The sequence below is a fragment of the Chaetodon auriga genome, chromosome 14 (genome assembly GCF_051107435.1).
Source record: "Chaetodon auriga isolate fChaAug3 chromosome 14, fChaAug3.hap1, whole genome shotgun sequence".
NCBI lineage: Eukaryota > Metazoa > Chordata > Actinopteri > Chaetodontiformes > Chaetodontidae > Chaetodon > Chaetodon auriga.
In genome coordinates, this window is record NC_135087.1 from 19,944,787 (window position 1) to 19,964,807 (window position 20,021).

Genomic DNA, 20,021 nt, shown 5'->3' on the forward strand with positions numbered 1-20,021 from the left:
TTCATTTCATATTCTCCATTTTTCCCAAGCTTTTTTTTTTTTTTTTTTTTTTTGCTTTTTCTGGCTTTTATTCAATACATTTTCACTCAATATTCTCAGACCTTGCCTCCATATATATCTGCATGCAGTGCATCGGTTCAAGTGTTTGACTAACCTCTCAGCTGCGGCCTTGTTAGAGGGTTGGTGGATGGAACTCATCCACTTGCATCGCAGTAGGTGGACTGATGCTTTTCCTCTCTGATTACAAGGACTTTCTATATAACGTCGGCATCGCGTCAAGAGGCACGGCAGCAGGTCAGCTCGCACAGTGCTGCTAAAAGTTTCCAGGCCTATCATCGGAGCACCTTTCTCTCAGTCTGTGGCAGGGAGAGAAAATGCGATGACAAAACGCAGCCAGCCCGCGTTTTGTCATGCTTTAAAATGTTGTACTGCTAAAAAGTTTGAACTATTGTAGCTGTGCATTGAATTATGCATGGAAATTCATTATTCATGGCCACTCATAAATGCATTATTCAATGTGCAAAAAAAGTCTGGAGTTCATTCATACAATTACAGCTTTAGTGGAGCGCTGACATTTTACATAACAGTTCGTGAATGGTTGGCCACCGATACTGCAGGTTCTGGGTAAGCAGTCGTCAGCAATCATTTGGAAAATGACATGGTTTTCTCTTCCCTTGGCTGAACTCATGTAACCACAGTTCAAACATGAGCTCTGGTAATGAGCTAACATCTCGTCTCTGCATTATTTACAGTCTTGTGGGCCGGGAAGTGGTGTTGGTAGCATGACAGGGAGATGCCTCCCTTTGAGGCTGTGATCAATAGGTTGGACAGCTCGCCGTCGTCTTATCCTGTGTGCAGAGTGCTGTGGTTCTGTCTGCTCTGATGGTCACTGTGTCAGATTAAGGGATTATGGAGTCGTATATTCTTGCTGTGTCTTGACCGAGAGACAGTGACAGACCCTGACCAATCATCGCTTGGGAAGGGGGTGCTAGGGACTGACTTCCAGGAACAACCATGTAAACGAACAATGGCAGTCTGTGTGATACTGACCGTCTTGTGTTTGGAAAAGCCTAAAAACAAAAGAAACGGTAACAGCGAACTTTGCTGTCACAGTTTCACCTTGCAGCACCACCAGCAGTAATTCCCCTTTGTTTGGCCACGTGTACAGTTGTGCGAGAAGAGCGTTCTGGGCTCCTATTGGTCAATGCTTGGAACGCGTCGTGAAATTTGTCGTGAACGGCGAAACAACATGCTAGTCTTTTTGTCGGGATGTTGTGCACTATTGGTTGTTGCCCACTACGTCACATTGCGTGAGACAAAAGACTGATTGTCACGCCAGTAGCTCATTGTCGATCCTGATCTGACCCAACACCCTACATCTGCCAGATCAGGCTGTTATCAGGCTGATATCGTGTAGCCTGAAACTGACCCTAAAGACTCCAAGATTAACCTATTCCCATCCAAAACTGTGTCAGTGCAGGCTTGAACAGTCAGTGACGGGCTGACAGATGGACGCAAGCGGAGTCGAGTTGAAGCTGAGCACAGGGTCGCGTTTGATGAAGGAGGCTCTGAAAGCAAGCCGATCAAATCAAACCAAGATTAAACTGCAGCTTAAAGCACAGACTAATGCTTTGACCACACAGATATGGATATTTATTTATTTCAAATGGATGTTTTCCTCCTTCCACAAAAAATCTGTTTACATGACCATTTTAAAAGATATCATACGTCAGATGGCAGAGAGAATGTTCTGAGCAAATGAAGTAACTTAAAAACACAAACAGCAGTAGTTAAATATTTATTTGTAGTTCTTCAATGTCTTTCTGGCACGCGGCCTTGCAGTGCGAACCAAACATGAACTAACCATTGTTGTTGTTTTAAATGTGTGCTCGTTACGCAAAGCAACCACGGGCATGCGTGAATTGAAGTGATGACGTCATTATTTTGCTCCCTTTTATGTATGCACACGGATACACAGAAACACATGGATACATAGAGGAAAATTTTGCAAAAAAATACCCGTTACGTGTGGTGAAGGCCCTGAGTTCAGCTGATCTGAGAGCTGCTCGTTCATAGCTTTGAAACACAGAGCTGAAACATTGATCATACTGACATGCAAACCTGTAATGTTAACAGCTACAGAGCAGCACATGGTGAAATAAAATAAGAAAACCCTAAGTCAGAAAAGCTCTGCGTTCCACAGAGCAGAGGAGGTGAGCTCACATTAAGACACAAGCGGAGGTGAACTCCGCTCTCTAGCAGCTCTGCTTGTAATCACACCAGTGATAGTTCAGGGCCTATGCAAGAAAAGTGAATTCTCTTTTTATGTGTGCGATGACATTAAACAACTCTGAAATATCAAACAGGACCCCTGCCCGGTAATTTCTTTCAGCAAGAAAATAAAATAATTAACATTTTCTCGAAACAAAAGTTCTTTACGAGTTGGATTTTACTATGTGACAGCTCAGCCTCCAGATGGTGAAATTACAGCTTAAATACTCTCAGACTGGCTGTCTGGCCCTCTTGTACTTTTTTTTTTTTTTTTATTACTGTCCGTTTCTTCAGTTTGATTTAAGTGGAATTTGTGAAGAGAGAACAAAAGGTGATTATGCTCATTACTCAAAATGATGACTTTTATTCTAATTGCAGTGCTCTCAAAAGCACATATGCTGACTGGCACACACTGTGCAGTCACCTTAGACCGAGGTTAGCTCACATGCTAACTTAGGTGACACTTAAATCTCCCTTATGACACAGAATTTCGCGAAAATGGCGTCGATTTATTAAAGCACTGGAAGCCTTTAACTGGTGACCCGGCTCTGCTCTGCGTTTGCTGTGGCTGTATGTTACAACACAAGCTGATGTTAGCAAGGAGCTCATCATTAACTGGAGAAACTTCTCCACGTGGCTGTGGAGCACCACCAAGGGAGCAAGAACTCATGCTCCGTCGCCTCCATCATGGCCGACTCTCACTCAGAGCGTGGCGAGCCTGGATGTGAGCTACAGTGTAAACTGGTACTTCCTGTTTCTGCTATTAAAAACAGGCCTTTTTTTTCAGAGCTCATATTCTCAGTTTTGCAGGTACACTCATGACATGGCATGGTTTGTATGCAGCCGAGGCGCCTTCAGGAAAGAACAAAGATCGCGAGGTGAACCTATGATGGATAGTCGTCCTGTGAAACGACCAAGACGAGAGAGGCACTTTGCAGGACGTCCCACCTGACTTGTCAGCCTAAATCACAAAGTGGTGCCTCGGTGCGGAGCATCCTCCTCCCCTCCAATTCAGACATCATAAATTCACTCCATTTTCCAAATTAAACTCTATATCTTTTTGTGATCACTGGCAGGCAGGTACACTTACAAGAAATAATGAGGCAAAATTTAGGAGCAAACATGAGCAGCGAAAAATACAAAGCCAACAGCAACAACAACAACAAAAAATCTTAGAATGCGTTAACCCTTATAAACAGGCAGAAGAAACAGGTTAGCAGACTCTGAGCTGAACAGGTATAAATTCTCCTCAGTTCAACTTGCGATCAAACAATCAGAGATGAGGTGAGTATTTAGAGGGTTATGGCTCTTATTGAGGGGAATGCGCAGCATGTTGGTGTTTGCCCTCTGTGCAGTATTCATAGTGAGTCTGGAGATCTGCCTGCGTGTGATAGTGTAGTTAGATTGTAAACGTGTTACTGTGTTCTCTTGATGAAGAATATATAAATGAATGAGTAATGAATACATAAAAAAGGCTAATCTAATCTCTCTAAACAACGGAATTGGAAAATAAGAGAGAAAGTTTCAGTTCAGTGCATAATGGACAACATCGACTCGTGTCTTATGGGAAACACTCATCTATTCAAGTGCTTTTGGGTCAATTCTAGAAACACTGACAACCAGATAATCTGACAATCAGGAAATGTCTGAATTTCAACAGGTGGCCTAACAATGTCCAACAGTGGGAAACAGTTTCCTTGGATGCATCCTAGGACAAATACAAAAAATTGTCCAAGAGGTTAACCAGATGTACATTTGCCAGCTGGCCCTGCATCTTTGGTCACAAAAAACTGAAAAACACCTTTTGAAACATCTTGTAATAAAGCAGAAATCTGACCTTTTGCATCATTTGTCCCAGAGCTTTCAAGGGAGGCGTCTTCTTCGCCTCACTCTGGTGCGTCAGGCCGCAGTGTTTCCCTTCTCACTGGGACTTGTTGGCTGCACCCATTTGAACGAGCAACACAAAGGTGAGAGTTATGCTTCTCACATAAAACCTCCAGACGAGAAGTGTTTTCAAACTTTACTTTTTGCTTTAACAAGAGAAAAGGTGTAGAGGATGAAGACTGTTTGCTCCCAGACGAGGTCTTTCCCTGCACGTCCTGCATATTTAAAGCTCAGAGGAAACTGTGGTATTGAAGACTGCCATCCTTGGGGACTTTGTAATTCACAATGCATGCAAATTAAGCTTGAGCGTTATGACAGTATACACTGCAACATAAATGTATCAACATCTTGGCATCCCATTTATTCTGTAATATATCTGGTTCCAGCAGGCCATTTTGCATAGTGATGCAAAAAAACAAGCAGAGCTGCTTTATACCAATGTAATTTAAGTATTTAACTGGATTAGGCTCATTTTTTCCATAAAGTTTAACATAAAAAGGAACCTACTGTCATGATATACATTAACACCACAATAAGGAATCACATAAAGGGAGCTGGAGATTTGTATCCAGATAAACCGCTCGCCTCCTGCCTGGGAACACCTTCAGTACGCATTCCAACAAATTTCACTTAGGTTATTGCTATGCTTAAATCAGGCAGATTAAAGAGCAGCATCCTGTGTAGCTTTAGTACATAAGCCACCTTAGACAGTCGCATTATTCAGTATGCTTCTCACCCCGCCACCACACACACCGAGCCATTTTCAAAACCCATTTATTCACCTGTTTGAGCAAAGTTCACACTTTCTTTTCTCAGCTGCCCCTGTGACTGTGGGTTCAAGGCAGTGGACGTAAGGGCATGCCCAGAAACTCTAAACGCACAGGAAGAGTTAAAACACGAGCGCCGCAACAAATCTGGAAACAATAAAAACAAAAACAGCATTCGGGAGACTTTACAGGAGATCATTTAATCCCGAGGATTTGTTAGGGATAGCTGTAGAGGGAAGAGCTGATACAAACACTTCAGTGTACATACAGATTTACATTGTGTGGGGACATGATGTATGGTCTCGCCTTGCAAGCCCACCACTGGATCGAGCAGTATTCTGTACAACAAACAGCTGGGAGGAGGGGGGGGGGGGGGGGGCCTGAATCCCAACTGCACACCTGCACTGTGTTTGCATTTGTGGCCTCCGATGAACAAGCCGTGTTCCACAAGACCCACAGAGCTGAGTGAGAATGAACCAATGACAGACCGAGTGCTGCCTCATCTACTGTTAACCTGCTTATACAATATACTCTAATAATATTACATGACATAAAATTTGGAATGCAGACTGCAGTGCAGGTGGACTGGAACACGTTACCTTTTCAATCACTTTCAATGCAAACTCATCGGGCTGCAGAGCTGGGACGCAGACTGACAGCTGAAGGGGCGACTTGCATCAATTTCACTTTACAGAATGTTTTGCCTTTTTCCCTCCGAAATGTCGCATCTGTTCCTCAGACAAGGGGGGAAAAAAGACAGCAAGACATCACCGCCCTCGTGGCTGAGGCAGGAGGCCGAGCTGCCCGCGCTTCAATGGCATGTGTCCCTTGATTTTGTAAAACCATACTTTGTTCTGATAATAAAACCAAAGGCATGAAAATAAAATGAAAGTATATATAACTCTTTCAGGTCCATTTTATGTATGATTGGCATTTTCTCCTCATTCGTTCTCATTCCTCCTCGCTCTCGTTTTCGTGCTCCATGTCTTCCTCTCCGTTTGCTTTGGAATCTGTTCTGCGCTCTGGATCCTCCTCCTCCTCCTCTTCCTCATCTGCTTGCTCCTCCTTGTCTTCTTCCATCACCTCCTCCTCTTCCCAGTTCTGAGCAGGGCCGAGAAATAAACATCTTAGCGATCATCTCAAAAACTGACAGCCTAATAACATGTCTGTAGTTTGTACACATACATGAAGTTACAGAGCGAACAGTTTCTAATAACTTACATCAGAGTCATCATGAGGAAGACCTTCGTCATCAGAGGCCTCTTCATCAGATGATTCTATAAAGGGCACACAAAAGAAAACAAATCCTTCAGATGATACTACAAAACTGATTCCACTACATCAAAGCTAACACAAGCCCCTAACGTGACAAAGCGGGGGGGGGAAAGCAAGGACAAAGCCCTCCATGCTCTCACTGGTTTATACATTCCATACAAGAGACAGCAGATATTTGCATTTCAATACCATAGAGGGGCCATTTGGCTATGCCAACAATACAGGCTGTGGTGCAGCAGGGAGGAATGTCAATATGTTTTGCTGAGGTTGTCGGCCCAATCAGGTGAGCCAGGCACTGTCTGCTGCAAACAGACGGCGGAGCGGGTATTGCTAAATATTCTACTAATGTATGTCATAACTGTAAATATATTTACATGCTGGAGAACATGAAAAGGAGGCAGAGGGAGTAGTTAGGAAAAAGACTAAGATTCACATTGTACAAGTGGAGCATGATGTAATGTTTTGGTAATCCAAACAGCCAAACAGAGGAGTGGACAGTCGTTCAGTTATGATGCAGGCAAACTGGCATTAAAAGGCCATTTAACCAACAATATATGCAGGTGAACATGTTGGTTTTTAGCACACATTTCCACTAAAAACGAGTGCCAGGAAAACAAAGTAGGGAGGCAAACGGGTCAATTTGAGAGCCTGTTAGCATAATTTCAACATGTACTCCATCAACTGAACGAGTGAAATCATTTGGAGTCGGGGGCAAACTGTTGTCACAGTGTTGCTGCATGTTGTGAAAAAGTAGCTTTTATATTACACTATGACAACATGTACAATTTTCTACCCGGCAGCCTCTTATCTGCATCACCCTTGGGTGACTGCTGCACATTTATACAGGCCTAAATCGCATTCTGACGGACATTTCTGCAGCTACTCTAATTATACCAGCTTAACGCTTAATGGATGTATAATTCATGTTAGCCATGCAGTCAACAACCACATCAAATAGAGTGGACGACAACAGTTTGAAACTCAAAGATCAATTAATCACACCCATTCGAACTGCACATGCTGCCCACACTCCATCAACCAACTATGACCGACAACTCTTAAGCTTCCTCTCACATTCCCATGTTGGGGCCACAATAAAGCAGGATCCACGCTGGTCTGCCGCAGCCTCCTGTTCATCAGCTCCCTTTAGGAACTCTTTTTTATTTCAATGGACCGTAACATCCTGGACCAGTGACAGGTATTGGAACTCAAAGCACGGCTTAATTATTTCATGAAAGCCAATTTACTATGTGGCTCAATAAAGCATTTTATACAGTACGGTAATGAGAAATGAGAGTGAACAGAGCGGGGCCTTGTTGTTCTGCTCAAAAGGGAGGATCTGAACGCTGCCGGTCAGGTTGCCAGGCAACAGGAGTCATGTTTGCGTGTGGTGCATCGCCAAGAGTGGCTCCATGATGGGCTACGCCGCCTTCATAAATCTCAACCGATTCAACGCAGTCTTCATGAGGAGTCCCGGAAGGCTTAAGGTGAACTGACAGGATAATGAATGCTGGTATAAACAATGAGGAAACAACAGTCTGACACTGACTTCGCTGCCCTGCCAGTGTGACCTGTTGCACTGCAGCAGGCTTAAGGGAGTCACTCCAGTCAATCATACATCTGAAATGTGATGATCTGATGAGCTGGGCTCTGAAATAAGATCGTTTTACTTCTGTCAGCTTCTGCTCACACTGCTGACCAGACTGAGAGATTGGTTGAGGTTTGAGGGGCCACAGACATTGTGCTGCCACCACGGAAGAGGGTTGAAAAGAACACAGACAGCTGGGAAACAGAAGATTAGCATGACTGAACACAAACAAGAATGCATCAAAGAGAAGAAACACTTACCCTCCTCATACACAAGCTTAGCTGTGCGGTCAACATCTAGAACTGCGGTGCTGCTGTCACTTGTCGCCACCTAGTGGTAAAACGGAAGAGGGGTATTAGAGATCCAACTCAGATGCATCCTGTTGTTTTTTCTTTACTCATTAAACGCATCTTCACACAAAAACTGGGGCATGTGAGAAAACACAGAGCCATGAAGTCACGTCCTGCCAGAGATGCCCTGCAAATAGATTGCAATTTTCAAGTTTTGTTGTCAAAGCGATGCATCATATTCGTACAACGCTGTAGGTTGATGCAGCTGGTTGATGACTCTGAAATTGCGATGGGACAATATATATGTGTCTGAATTCAACGCATGGATGATGCCAATCACACAGCCAATCTGAAGCAATGAAGAAAGACGTTCACAAGCACGCTGTCTGACTGCCGTCTCCAGAAACTATCAACTCTACATTTTGAGAGTTGATAATCACCCCTGTAGAATCTCCAAATGCACAGCTACAACCTATCAGGAAGAATCTCGGCTCACTTTCTCAAACAGATACTTTTCATTCAATAGTAAACTTTCTCCACACAAATCAACTTTGCATTTTCAGAACAGATAACTTCTTGTAGGAAAGACGTATCACAAAACCAGAGTTTCTGCTGTCCAGTAATGACTTCTTTTTTTAAACCAGGAAAATTTGCTTCAGTCATATATCTCAGGCTCTCCGGTCTAAATATCCAGTGAAAATAATTTGCTAGATTTGAAAATATTCCATCTGTACTCGCTGTTTTCCCTCGCTGCTTCTCTGATGTCCACTGCTCTCTCTCGCTCCTCTCCAGATTTGGTGAATTAAGCAGTTTATTTTAAGAGGACCAGAGCTGGTGGAAATGCATGAAGGGAAATGCATTACCCTTTATCACTATCTCGCAAAGATCTGATACCATTTTCTTTTATATTCTTCCACAGTTCCTGATTTGAGTGCCGAAATGCAACCATCCTCTGATCGCACAGATGATGTTTTATAACTCTGACTTCACAGCCAACTTTCAAACAGTGAGCTGAGAGGACATTTTGCACTTTGAAGGTGCTCTTGGACACTATTACAACATCATCAGGCAGGGCACCTAAGTAATCCCTACCACCCAGTTCATATGTACAACATCAGTCTAGTCATTTGAAAACACTTACAGGCAAAGACACTGTGTTTATTTCTGTGCACAAGGACACCTACCTGTGTCATTAGGAGATACAGTTTCCCATGCAGCTTTGTTAGCTTGTGGAACATCTTCACTCTGCTCTCAATCATATGATAAAGCACTCCCAGCTGGCTAACCAGGTCTGGCAGCTGTTGGATAAATGAAGGAATCAGGTGAAGGTGAAACATTTCAGCAGCACGCAAACAAACAAACAAGACAGCACTCGATGATGAGCAGAGCACGCCAGGGTCTAATTTCCCACATTTAAGTTAGACATAAGGGTAGCCAGTACACTTTAACTCACTTTTACAGTTGTAGACAACGTTCATGTAAAGGTTTTGGGAGAATGTCCCAGGTTAAGGTGTCTGGCTGTTGGGGCTGTAAGACCCGGTCAGGGGATATGTTGTTTATCAAAATGTGAGCTCGCTGACTGTGCTGTTGCAAAGGTCACTGAGTGCCCTAAAAAAATCAATACAGTTGCTCATCTTTTGAGCATCAAAGTGTATCGTAAATGGATATTCAGTTGCTGATTCTAATATTTTGGTGGTTGTCAAACTGACAGATGGTCGGAGGCAGTCACATAAGCTCTGCTGAGTGGTGGAGGTAATGACTGTAGCCCTAAATAAGATTAAATATGAATGTTGACAAAGGGAAATGATATGCACAGAAGGGTGCTCTGTGTGTGTGTGTGTGTGTGTGTTTATATGCTTGTGTTGCTTAGGGGAATCACATATGCGCTGTTTGAACTTTGGAGAGCTTAATGTGTGTGTCTGCACAGACAAGTCAAACAAGCATCAACAGACTGGAGTCTGTTGGCTTCACATCAAAAGAACAAACTGTGATTTTAGGGTAAAGTGTAAAGTGGACTCACCGATGCCAGGTATGATGTGTGGTGCATGATTACAGCCTTGAGCCACCGTACCATTAAAACTGCCCTGTGAGAAGGAACAAATGCACATGCTATCAAGTGGGAACCAGAACTATCTGACTGTAAATACTGGGTCATGACGGGTTTCATAATGACAAGACAAAGCATCAGTGTCTGCGTTAGTGACCATAGACTGTATAGAATAAGTGGACCCAGTTTTAAAGCCTCAAGTTTGGCATTTTGGCCATCTTAGTTTTTATTTATTTATTTATTTATTTATTTTTTGAAGCCAGAAGTAAACATATTTGGATGAGAGGGTGGAGCAAAGTTATCAGCTAACACTAGCACTAGCTAGCTAGCTAGCTTGACTAACAAGGTGCATCCATATTTCATGTTAACTGTGATATCAATCGGGATGCTAAATTTGGCTAAAAACAGGCTGGACTGAAAACACACAATGAAAGCGTCAAAGTTGTAAGATCAAAACATGAACAATGTCCAGAAATGAGTTCACAGCTATTTAAATGTACATACAGCCATGGATACACATTGCTGTGCCTCTATCCTGATCGACAGCTCAAACGCACTTGAGCTCTGGCTTCACTTTGCACACTCAGAGGCTACCATCCTCTTCTTTTATACAGTCTTTGTTGGTGACATTTGTCTAATGTGTACAAATACTGTGAACTTAAGCCAATTAAATGCTTAGAGTTGATCTGCCAAGCTTCGACTTACGTAAAAGGGTGCCCTTGGAGCCTCTTTGTGATCTACAGAAAAAGAGATAAAGGGTTGATTAAAACCTGCAATAAACCACTGAACAGAGCAAACTCAACTTCACTTCGAAATCCTAAATTAAGACAAAAGATCTGGGCAGGTTAATGCAGGTTAGGTGTCCCAACGATAAAAAACACAACAACTCTTGACCGAGGTCACAGGAATATGGAGAGACTTGTACACTGCACTGAAAATTTATGCTCACCTCTTCCACCAAAGGTAAAACAGCAGGGAGGGGTAACCGAGCAACAGTCTTCTTTATTACCATCTCTTTGCGAGTCTGAAAAACTTTCTGTAGGAGGGAAAAGGACAAAATGTTATTAAGCTTTGACAAATTTACAGTGGAAGTTCCTGTTTACATCTAGATGAGCTAAACTTTACTTGCTTTATTGCATAAAGTTTGAGCTTATGAAAGCCTAAACATTCAGACTTACTTTAAAAGAGGTTTTAGGGATTGTGTTTTAATTTTCACACCCAAATCAATTAAGTTTTGGCTGGTAGGACATTAACCATCCCAGTGGCTAACAAACCAAATCTTTGGACAAAACACACTTGGACGTCAAACCACGTGAAGTTCTCAAATAAACTGAATGTTTTATTTCAGAGCTCAGACTCTGAGAAGAACACTTACATTTAAGATGCTGGCATCGCTGCTTTCCAGGCCCTGCACCAGCAGCACGGCAAAATTGTCTGTCTGTAAAGAAGCCGTCCCTTTAGGAGCTCCCTTCTCAGAGACTGAAGACAGAGCAATTTCACCAAGTCGCTCTGCTATCGACATCTGCAGGACAACGGACATACTTCAGGTAAACAGGAACTGACTGATATCTGTTCACTCGCTAAATTTACCCATCCAATTTACCCAGGTTTAATACCACATCACATAAAACTAGAACTACCCCCACACCGTTGGATGTGTGTCTGAGCCATAAAGCCACTGGAATGAAAAACACACATGCAGTGAACCACAGTTTGCTGCATCATCAACACTGAACTCACCTCTTTGGTGTCTGTATCTTTTTTTCTCTTCTCTGATCCCTGTGAGGTTCCCTTGACCGGGGCTTGGTGACCAGGAAGCCCTGGGACCAACACTCTGCTCTTGGTGTTGACAATTGGAGTTTTCACCTGGAACGGGAAACAAATGGCAGGTGCTCATCTTCAGTCAGCTGTGGTTTTAATTTATCTACAGCGTGCATGGATTGGCAAAGACGACCACACAATTTCTGGAGAAAAAGAAACATCGATCTTCTTCACTGATACAAAAGGAAGTAAGGCTTGATTGTTACCTTGGAAACTGTGGTTTCCATGGAAAGGGACAAGCTGGTCTGAACATCCCGGGTCAAACAGACATGTCTCTCTGCTGTGTTGATCTCCTGTTCAGGTGGGAGGAATGACGATGGCAGTCAGTCAAGACTTTGACGAGTGCAGGTTTCTCAAGGCTACAAACATTAGTCGAGAGCGACAGAGCAGATGTACTCCAACAAAAAGGACTGTATCGGCAGGGATCCTTTCCATGATGTTGTCAGGCACTTAGAATAACAATCTAAAACACTTTCAGTGGATGTACTTTGACAGCGCCTGGAGATATCACATTGTAGCCCATTTTATGGCTACAGCGCTGTAGCTCAACATTGAACCAATTTCAAAAATTGCTGATCCCATTGCTCACTTGGACATAAAAACACGGGAAAACAGGGTCCGCGAACACAAAATATTGATTAGAATATCTCCCATTTGTCCACGACAAGTAAGTAGATTATGCCATGGAGAGCTACTGTAACTAAATGCATTGAAAAACAGTTTAAAGAGAAGAGGTATGAGGTCAAAGTCACAATGATTCTAAATTCCTGGACAATGTAGGATGATTGTTTTTGTCCTGTTGCTTCTACAGAACAACAAGATAATCAACACTTCTATGAAGAAGATACAGAACATGAGCTCTATCATATGAAAATCATGGATGTCAAAGCAAATTTTTGGAGCGGTCTAATCCTAGAAGTGAACCATGCGTGTATTTCCGCAGACCACCCGTGTACTCACCACTTTCTCCATGACAGGCTGGAGATGGTTGCCATAGGCCAGGAGGACAGTCCGCGAATCAGCTCTGAGAGCAGCAGCCAGCAGCGGGATCGGCGCTGGGGAGTCCTTTGTGTCCGACATCTGCACCGTACACGAGGGTGACATGGGTTTCTTACAGGGCCTGTGGGGACAGAGATTTAGACAGGCCATGAGCACAGCAAGGATACAACAACATGAACAAAATGATTTATTATTTGACAACAACAACAACAACTATGCAACAGGTTGTATTGGCAGTGCAATGGCCCCTAACTGCCCTTAGGGGGTGCAAATATGAAAAATACTTCCAGCCTCCATGGAGGTGTCCTGCACCTGTTTTACTAGTGCAAGTCTGTTGAAATGATCACAGAGGAGCAACCCACCCTTTCAGCTGTGATGATGCTGGCTGGCTATGTGCTCAAATGTTACATACTGTTATCTTACAGAGCCAGGTGTTGTCTAATACAGTGTGCAGTGTTTGAAGGACTTACCCATTTAAAAAGTGCTCAAAGAGATGAAGCTGCCCATCCTTACACACCACCGCCAGCCTCACCGCCTGTGTCAAACAAAAACAACACACACACATAACAATTACACCACATGAGGGAACGCTACAGTCTGGGTTAAAGGACCAGTGTCCAGGATTTACCACCAAACCCTAAGAATGCTAAAGGCCCTCCTCACAGCCCTTGTTTGATTTGTCCATTCTGGGCTGCTGTAGAAACATGGCAGTACAACATGGCAGACTCAATGGGAGAAGGCCTGCTCCCTCTGTAGATTTAAAGACCGTATTCGAAGGTAACATGATTCTAATTTATAATAATACACTAATGAAAACATACTTATGAATATTATATTCCATTTCTCAAATATTCTGCCAATAGACTGCCCTAAATCCTACATACTGGCCCTTTAAAGCATGCTCAAATCCCATGATCCTCCCAAATAAACATGGATTCATATCCGCAGTGTAGAACACTCACTGAGCCATTTCTGCAGCTCAAATTGGTTTTAAAAATATGTTCAATGCAAACATCCGTAGTCTTGGTTCAGAGTTACTGTTATTAAAGAAAATTGCATATGTCATAACAAAATGCAGTTATTTGATTCATAGAGCACAATTTACAGGTCAGGGTAAAATAAATGCATCATTACAGTCATAGTACACATCAAGACATTTCTCTGCTCTGACCTCTTCCTTGCTGTTGGACGTGACGAGATCGATGTGTTGCGGCTCGTCCGTCAGCGTGAAGGACACCACTGAATTCTTGTCCTTTCCGTCCTCTCGTACTTGCCTACAGCAAGACAACTTCATGTGAGTTCAATGAAAATAAAAACGGGCAATCAAAGCCAGACAGCAGCAGTGCATTTTCAAAGATGTGTCGGTGACAAAAAAATCACTAGCAACCAGATATGAGCTTTGGCAGTTTCGTGTGCACCCACCAAACGCTGAGCAGTCGATCATGTGCAGCACCAGACAGGAAATAGAGACCATTGCTGTCAGGAGGTCGCGTGGTGGCAAAGCGCAGGGTCGTCACAGCCGTGGAGTGGCCTGTGAACTTCTGCAGAGAGAACAATGACAAAGAGCAGGACATGTGAGTCAACTCTGCTTGTGAGGTCAGACCCATGTTTCACTGGTTTATAACTGTCATTGTTATGCTTCAATTTAACTTGGACTGGAAATTCTCTTATAGAGGCCATATTATGCTTTCTGGATCCTTTCCTTTAGTGCGTTATTTTCCTTTTCGTACATGTAAAAGGTCTGCAAAGTTACAACACACACAGTCCACGCCAGAAAGAAGTTAGTCAATCTCCAAAAAAAATAAACAGCTCCTGAACTGAAACATCTTATCTGCAGTCCAGCCTTTTCCTCCGTTACTTGTCTGCATCGCTCTGTAACATAGCACCACCCCCAGGTAGGTGACCGACCTGCCCACTAAAGCCCAGTGAATCGATCTCACTGTCTGCCACTGTCATTTCCTTGCTAACGCTGGCTCCGACATGAGTTATGAGCAAAGCACACCAATTTGTTGTTGCTGGTTGCAAAAACACAAAAGACTTTGACCATCAGAGGATGTCAAGACCAAGTGGATTAACTTTACAACATATTCTAACAGACACCCAAAATAAAAGTATGAAGCTGAAAACTAGCATAATATGGCCGAGTTGGAAAAAAAACAAACAAACATGAATATAAAGTAGATGATGAATTAGATTTAAACAAGACACTCACCCTGTAAACCTCCTTGGTGTCCAAGTCCCACATCTTGATTGTCTGGCCAGCTGAAAGCAGCAGTTTGCCATCAGGGCTCACACACAGACTGGTCACTGCTGCACGGTCTGCCTTCCACTTACTGTGGGGAAAAAAAGAAATAAAAACACAATGGCAACTGTTAGATGTGTTTATGTATTTTGGGTGCATTTTCAAAGTGCACTTTTATTGGATTCAATTTCGTCTCTTGTTGACAACATTCAACAGGATCATCAAAAGCACTTGTCTTGTTGTCTATTGTGAGATCCAGGTAGTATTTCCTCTATTATGTTGTCTATCACGGCACTTTCCTTTTCATATAGTGAAGAGTCTGAAACTTTACAGCAACATTCAACAGCGTACTGTTTACTATTGCGCTTGATCTAATCCTAGTAGGAAATGCACAAACACTCTCACCACTCCCCGAACCATTTTGTGGACCACAAATGGGCTTTAGTGAGCATCAAGTGAGGATTCATGGAGACCTTCCTGTTCGTGATTGTACCCGCTGACTGTGCCGCTATGAAATCAGTCACCGGAGAAAAGAGGGTACAGTGTTTCTGATGAAATGCAGTCATACTAAATGTGTGATGTAGTGCCTTCATATGGCTTGTTGGTATATTTCAGTACTTGTGAGAGTGTGTGAGAGCTGTGACTTCGAAGCATTAGTTTGAAAGAGTGGAATATGGATGCAGTCTATCTGTCAGAAGCTGAGCGAATAAGAAACTACTTTAGCAAAGAAATAACATACGCCATTTGAAGGTTACATCGGTTCTTACAACATAAACTGCTCTTTTTACAACCAACTACAAGCACCAGCACAAAAACTGGTAGTTCATCATAAATAACTAAGAAAAACTTAATGTTTTTTTAATCAAACCGGATTCCCCTGTGTGATAAATATGTGAACCCCATCGATAACTTGGACCTACATTCTGCAGAAATGATTTCATGAAAATGTCTCTCACAGCCGGTCTGTTCTTATTCTGGAAGGATGTTCATCCACTGCCCCCTTACAGAACTATACCTGCTGTACCTCAAACAACCTTTCAACAACTTTAACAACCTCTACTCATCTTTGGTAGATTTGCAGTCTTTGCAGATTAACAGTAAACTCAGATTCTGTTATATTCTACAATATTAAAGAGCATTTACCAGTTAATCCAAAATAGGTATTTTCCTCAACCTGAAAAGGCAAGAGTGTTAATGGTGACAGTAAGCAAAGTCAGCAGAGATGCTTTGGTTGGAAAAAAGAAAAAGGCTGCTTTGCTTCTGTCCAAAATACAGCTGAATTACACCTATGATGTCCTAAAACCCAATGACCTAAAACTGTACTTAAGTCTTGTTGTCAGACCACGTTTGAGATGAACAGGTCTAAGACTTTCTCTCATGACAGCTCCAGATCAAAATTCCTCTCTCTGCAGATTTCACAGAGACATCTGCTATCAGCGGGGAAGTTCAAGGTTTTGTGTAGTGTTGTACAGTGGGTGAAAGTGCCTAAAATAAGTCTCTCCACTAGGGTTGGCGGTATGACGGTATGTACTGTGCAACAGTAGAAATGTGTCCACCAGTAGAGATTTGTCAATACTGTTTCCACCGCAGGAGCCATCTGCCAGAACTGGTTGTGGCCATTCTAGACTATGCTTGTGAGTCCACCATAAGCGGCTCTCTGATCTGCTCCGTGGAGAATACGTGCTGACACTATTTTTGAATGGACGCCGCATCGAACTGCCAGGACCCGACTGAGCCAGGCAGGAAATCGGACACAAGAACAGCATAAAGAATCCAGTCCATGCTCAACATAAAACACTTTGTGCAGACACCCACGCATATATTAACAATATCCGATTAAAACAGATAAAAAAATAAATCATTTAACTACGTAGCCTACTAACCATACTTAGGCAGTGTCATGCAGTGTAAGCAGAATACCACATGACTGATGACATCCCAAGCTTCACATGTCACTGCTGCTTCAGAAAGCATTTACGTTTGACAATTTTGAAAGTTTGGCAGAGAAGTGGTGTGATCGGCACATAGCTGGGATAACGAGAGAAGGATGATTACGAAATGGTGATGTGTGCACTAGAAAGACATAAGTACGAGAACGTTTCCACCTGATCCCAAATAATAATGTAATAACATACTCTATTCGAATGAATGGCATACTTCACTCACACTGCACGGCAACTCACACGAAATGTTAGATGAACATCAACCATGAAGTTATAACAAATGAACCTCCAGTGACACTGGGCCTAAACTACACCAAAAGGCACATTAATATGTCACATCAACCAAAATAATCTATATCTGGGCTGTGCAGAACATACATTTATTAATCATTTTACTGTAACATGTTCCACAATAACATCTACTTTTAATCCAGTACATCAGAACAAAGGTATTACAGATTTAAAATGAACATACAGCCTACGTGAACTCAAGAACATCAGAGAAAACATCATCACAGTCTGAGACAGACTAAATAGAAAACTCTTTTGCAATTCCAGTAGTTTGAATTAACTCAAAACAAACCATCAGATTTTGTCCACATTCCACCTGGTTCTGTGCAACAGACTGAAAGTCTCACTTGATGTGATGTCATTTCTCTTAATAAATCTGACAGCATCCTATTAAGATATTAAACATTAATGTTGCTCAACACAAACAATGCGTTTTAGTTTAGTCAGTTCTACATTCTTTCTTTCGAAAGACAGATCTCTATGAACAAACTAGATACTGACCTTCGCGTCTTGCCGGTCTGCAGGTCCCACTCTATAATGTTGGTATCATCTGAGCCACTGTACAATAAACTGTCTTCAGGATGCCACTGGACACAATTCACTCCTCCATTATGGCCTCCATCCTGGCAGAGACAGGAAGCAATAGCTTAGCAGTGGTAAACAAATTAGCATATTATTCAAAATCAAACACTAATGCAATAGTAATGCTTGAAAATGTTCACTTTGAAAAAAGCATGTCCATACATACAAATGCATGTAGAACTTAAAGTTTCTCCATTTAGGACCAGAATTAAACTTTCCCAGTCAGAAAAACTGCATTCATAGCATCTTGCATTTCATTCCCCTTCTGTAGGATACAGTATACAAGCCAGGATGTTCAGAGTGTGTTCAACCTCAGACTCACCAGGGTACAGTGCAGCGCTCCCTTTGCTGTACTGTAGATGAGCACACTGCCTGCTGCTGTGCCCATCGCCAAGAGGTCTGCCTTCTCCTCCACCTGTCCTGCCTCCGATTTCCTCTTCTTCCTCTGAGGTCCTTCCTAAAACACAACACATTTATAATGTTAACCTACCTAAAAATTACAAATACAGATATAGGTACAAGGCATGCTTAGCACACATGGAGGCTGTAACTTCCCTTGTATTACAATCTCAATCTATTACACCTCTGACCAGGTAGACATTGTACATCTGCGCACTGACAGCTGAACAAAGCACATGTTGCCTTTGATTGCTGCCAACTGGTATTACACAAATAAGCTAGCTGAAGAACCTACAGTTCAGCAGGCGACACTACGAACGAAAAATATGATGGACACAAAATACAGGTTTTTAACAGTATTACAAAGTATAATTATATTTCACTGTTTATATTTGTGGCATAAATCAAACACCTTGACTCGTGTGGGATGCTTAACAAATTGGTAAAACTTTTTGAACCTCGTCTTCCATGAGTGTCATGGTGGCACACGCTTCTCAAGCTCTGATGGGTTAGCTAACTTAAAAAATAAGTTTACTTGCAGGACTAACAGTGTGAACAGAATGAGAAATAAATGGTTGGGTTAATGTAGATGAAATACGTCTTCTATAGAGTTAATTCACCCTGAAATACCAAATAAAGAAATTGCTCATATTTTCTTGACTACCATGTGGGACTAACATGTGCGTCCTGCGCAGCTGTTGAAAGCTAGCTAACGGCTAACGTAGCTACTCTGATAATACAAGAAAGCGTCTGTATTTAACACATAGCTCAGTGCGATAAGGTTTCTGAGCTCTTTCCTTTGCGAATAGTGACACTTTTCTTGTTTTAACGTGTCCACGTCAATAGGAAACTCTAGCACAGACAGCTTGTTAAGGCCTCGCTAGCTACTGAAGCTAACAGCAGGGAATACCATAGCAGCCTCACGTACCTTGACTGTCCGGCATGGTCCCCAGGCTATGCAGGTACAAGTGGCACTCAAATGGGCTGAAGGCACGTATTCTTGTTGAAGTGTTTTACTATCTGTGTTCCAAATGCGAAGTCTGCTATCCTGGGCACACAAAGCTAAGTACTGTCGTGATTTGGGTGAAAAAACGCAGGGTAGCTGCAGCGAAGAATTCCCACCATCGGCCGCCATTTCTGAACCACTGCTTGAGTCTGCGTGCGTGGTTTACACAAACCACGTGTGGCCATCTGTGGACATGCGCGTTAGCACGTCAGGAGCACCGGCCTCCCATTGGCTGCTGCCAGACCACAGAGACAGCTCTCTACAGCGCCGTTCAATATGAGCTTGGCTCCTGCCGCCTTCAAGGCACCTCGTAACTTTGAAGTTTTCCCTCAGTTTGCAGCCTTAACGTAATGAAAAGTGTACTGCTAAAGTTGCTGTATCTTATTCTTAGTGTGCTTATTGCTCGTTCTATTAGTTCCCTTACTTCTTACCATAGGTAGCCAGTGTTGAAGTTTTTGAAGCTTTTTGAATTAACAGACATGACTGTTCAAATACCCAGTCGGATCTAATTGGCCATACCTCATGCACACTTATACATTTTCTCAAATGATCTGTTATCCAACCAACCCTTCTTTGTAGAGTCCTTTCCTTCTCCCATCAAGTGTGCAAGGCCCTT

At 42.7% G+C, this 20,021-nt stretch overlaps 1 protein-coding gene across 1 annotated transcript; it reads right to left on the bottom strand.

The window, feature by feature from the left end:
- Window positions 1-5,103: 5,103 nt before the first annotated feature.
- On the bottom strand, window positions 5,104-19,578 carry wdr43 (WD repeat domain 43). Its single transcript, XM_076749249.1, has 18 exons — window positions 19,328-19,578; window positions 18,323-18,457; window positions 17,920-18,041; window positions 15,155-15,275; window positions 14,365-14,483; window positions 14,114-14,216; window positions 13,413-13,477; window positions 12,904-13,063; window positions 12,150-12,236; window positions 11,863-11,988; window positions 11,498-11,644; window positions 11,072-11,158; window positions 10,828-10,859; window positions 10,096-10,159; window positions 9,260-9,373; window positions 8,046-8,115; window positions 6,144-6,199; window positions 5,104-6,023 (listed from the first exon to the last, which is right to left on the bottom strand). The coding sequence occupies exons 1-18, from the start codon at window positions 19,532-19,534 to the stop codon at window positions 5,874-5,876; spliced, it is 1,965 nt and encodes a 654-aa protein (XP_076605364.1). The 5' UTR covers window positions 19,535-19,578; the 3' UTR covers window positions 5,104-5,873.
- Between the last annotated feature and the right edge of the window lie 443 nt (window positions 19,579-20,021).

What these genes read in the sequence shown, in the direction of transcription:
- wdr43 (XM_076749249.1), bottom strand. Translation starts at nt 19,534, where the DNA reads ATGGCGGCCGATGGTGGGAATTCTTCGCTGCAGCTACCCTGCGTTTTT. An exon ending in GAGCGCTGCACTGTACCCTG is followed by an intron (nt 18,042 to 18,322) that starts GTGAGTCTGAGG and finishes TGTCTCTGCCAG; the next exon opens with GATGGAGGCCATAATGGAGG. An exon ending in GATCGACTGCTCAGCGTTTG is followed by an intron (nt 14,217 to 14,364) that starts GTGGGTGCACAC and finishes GTCTTGCTGTAG; the next exon opens with GCAAGTACGAGAGGACGGAA.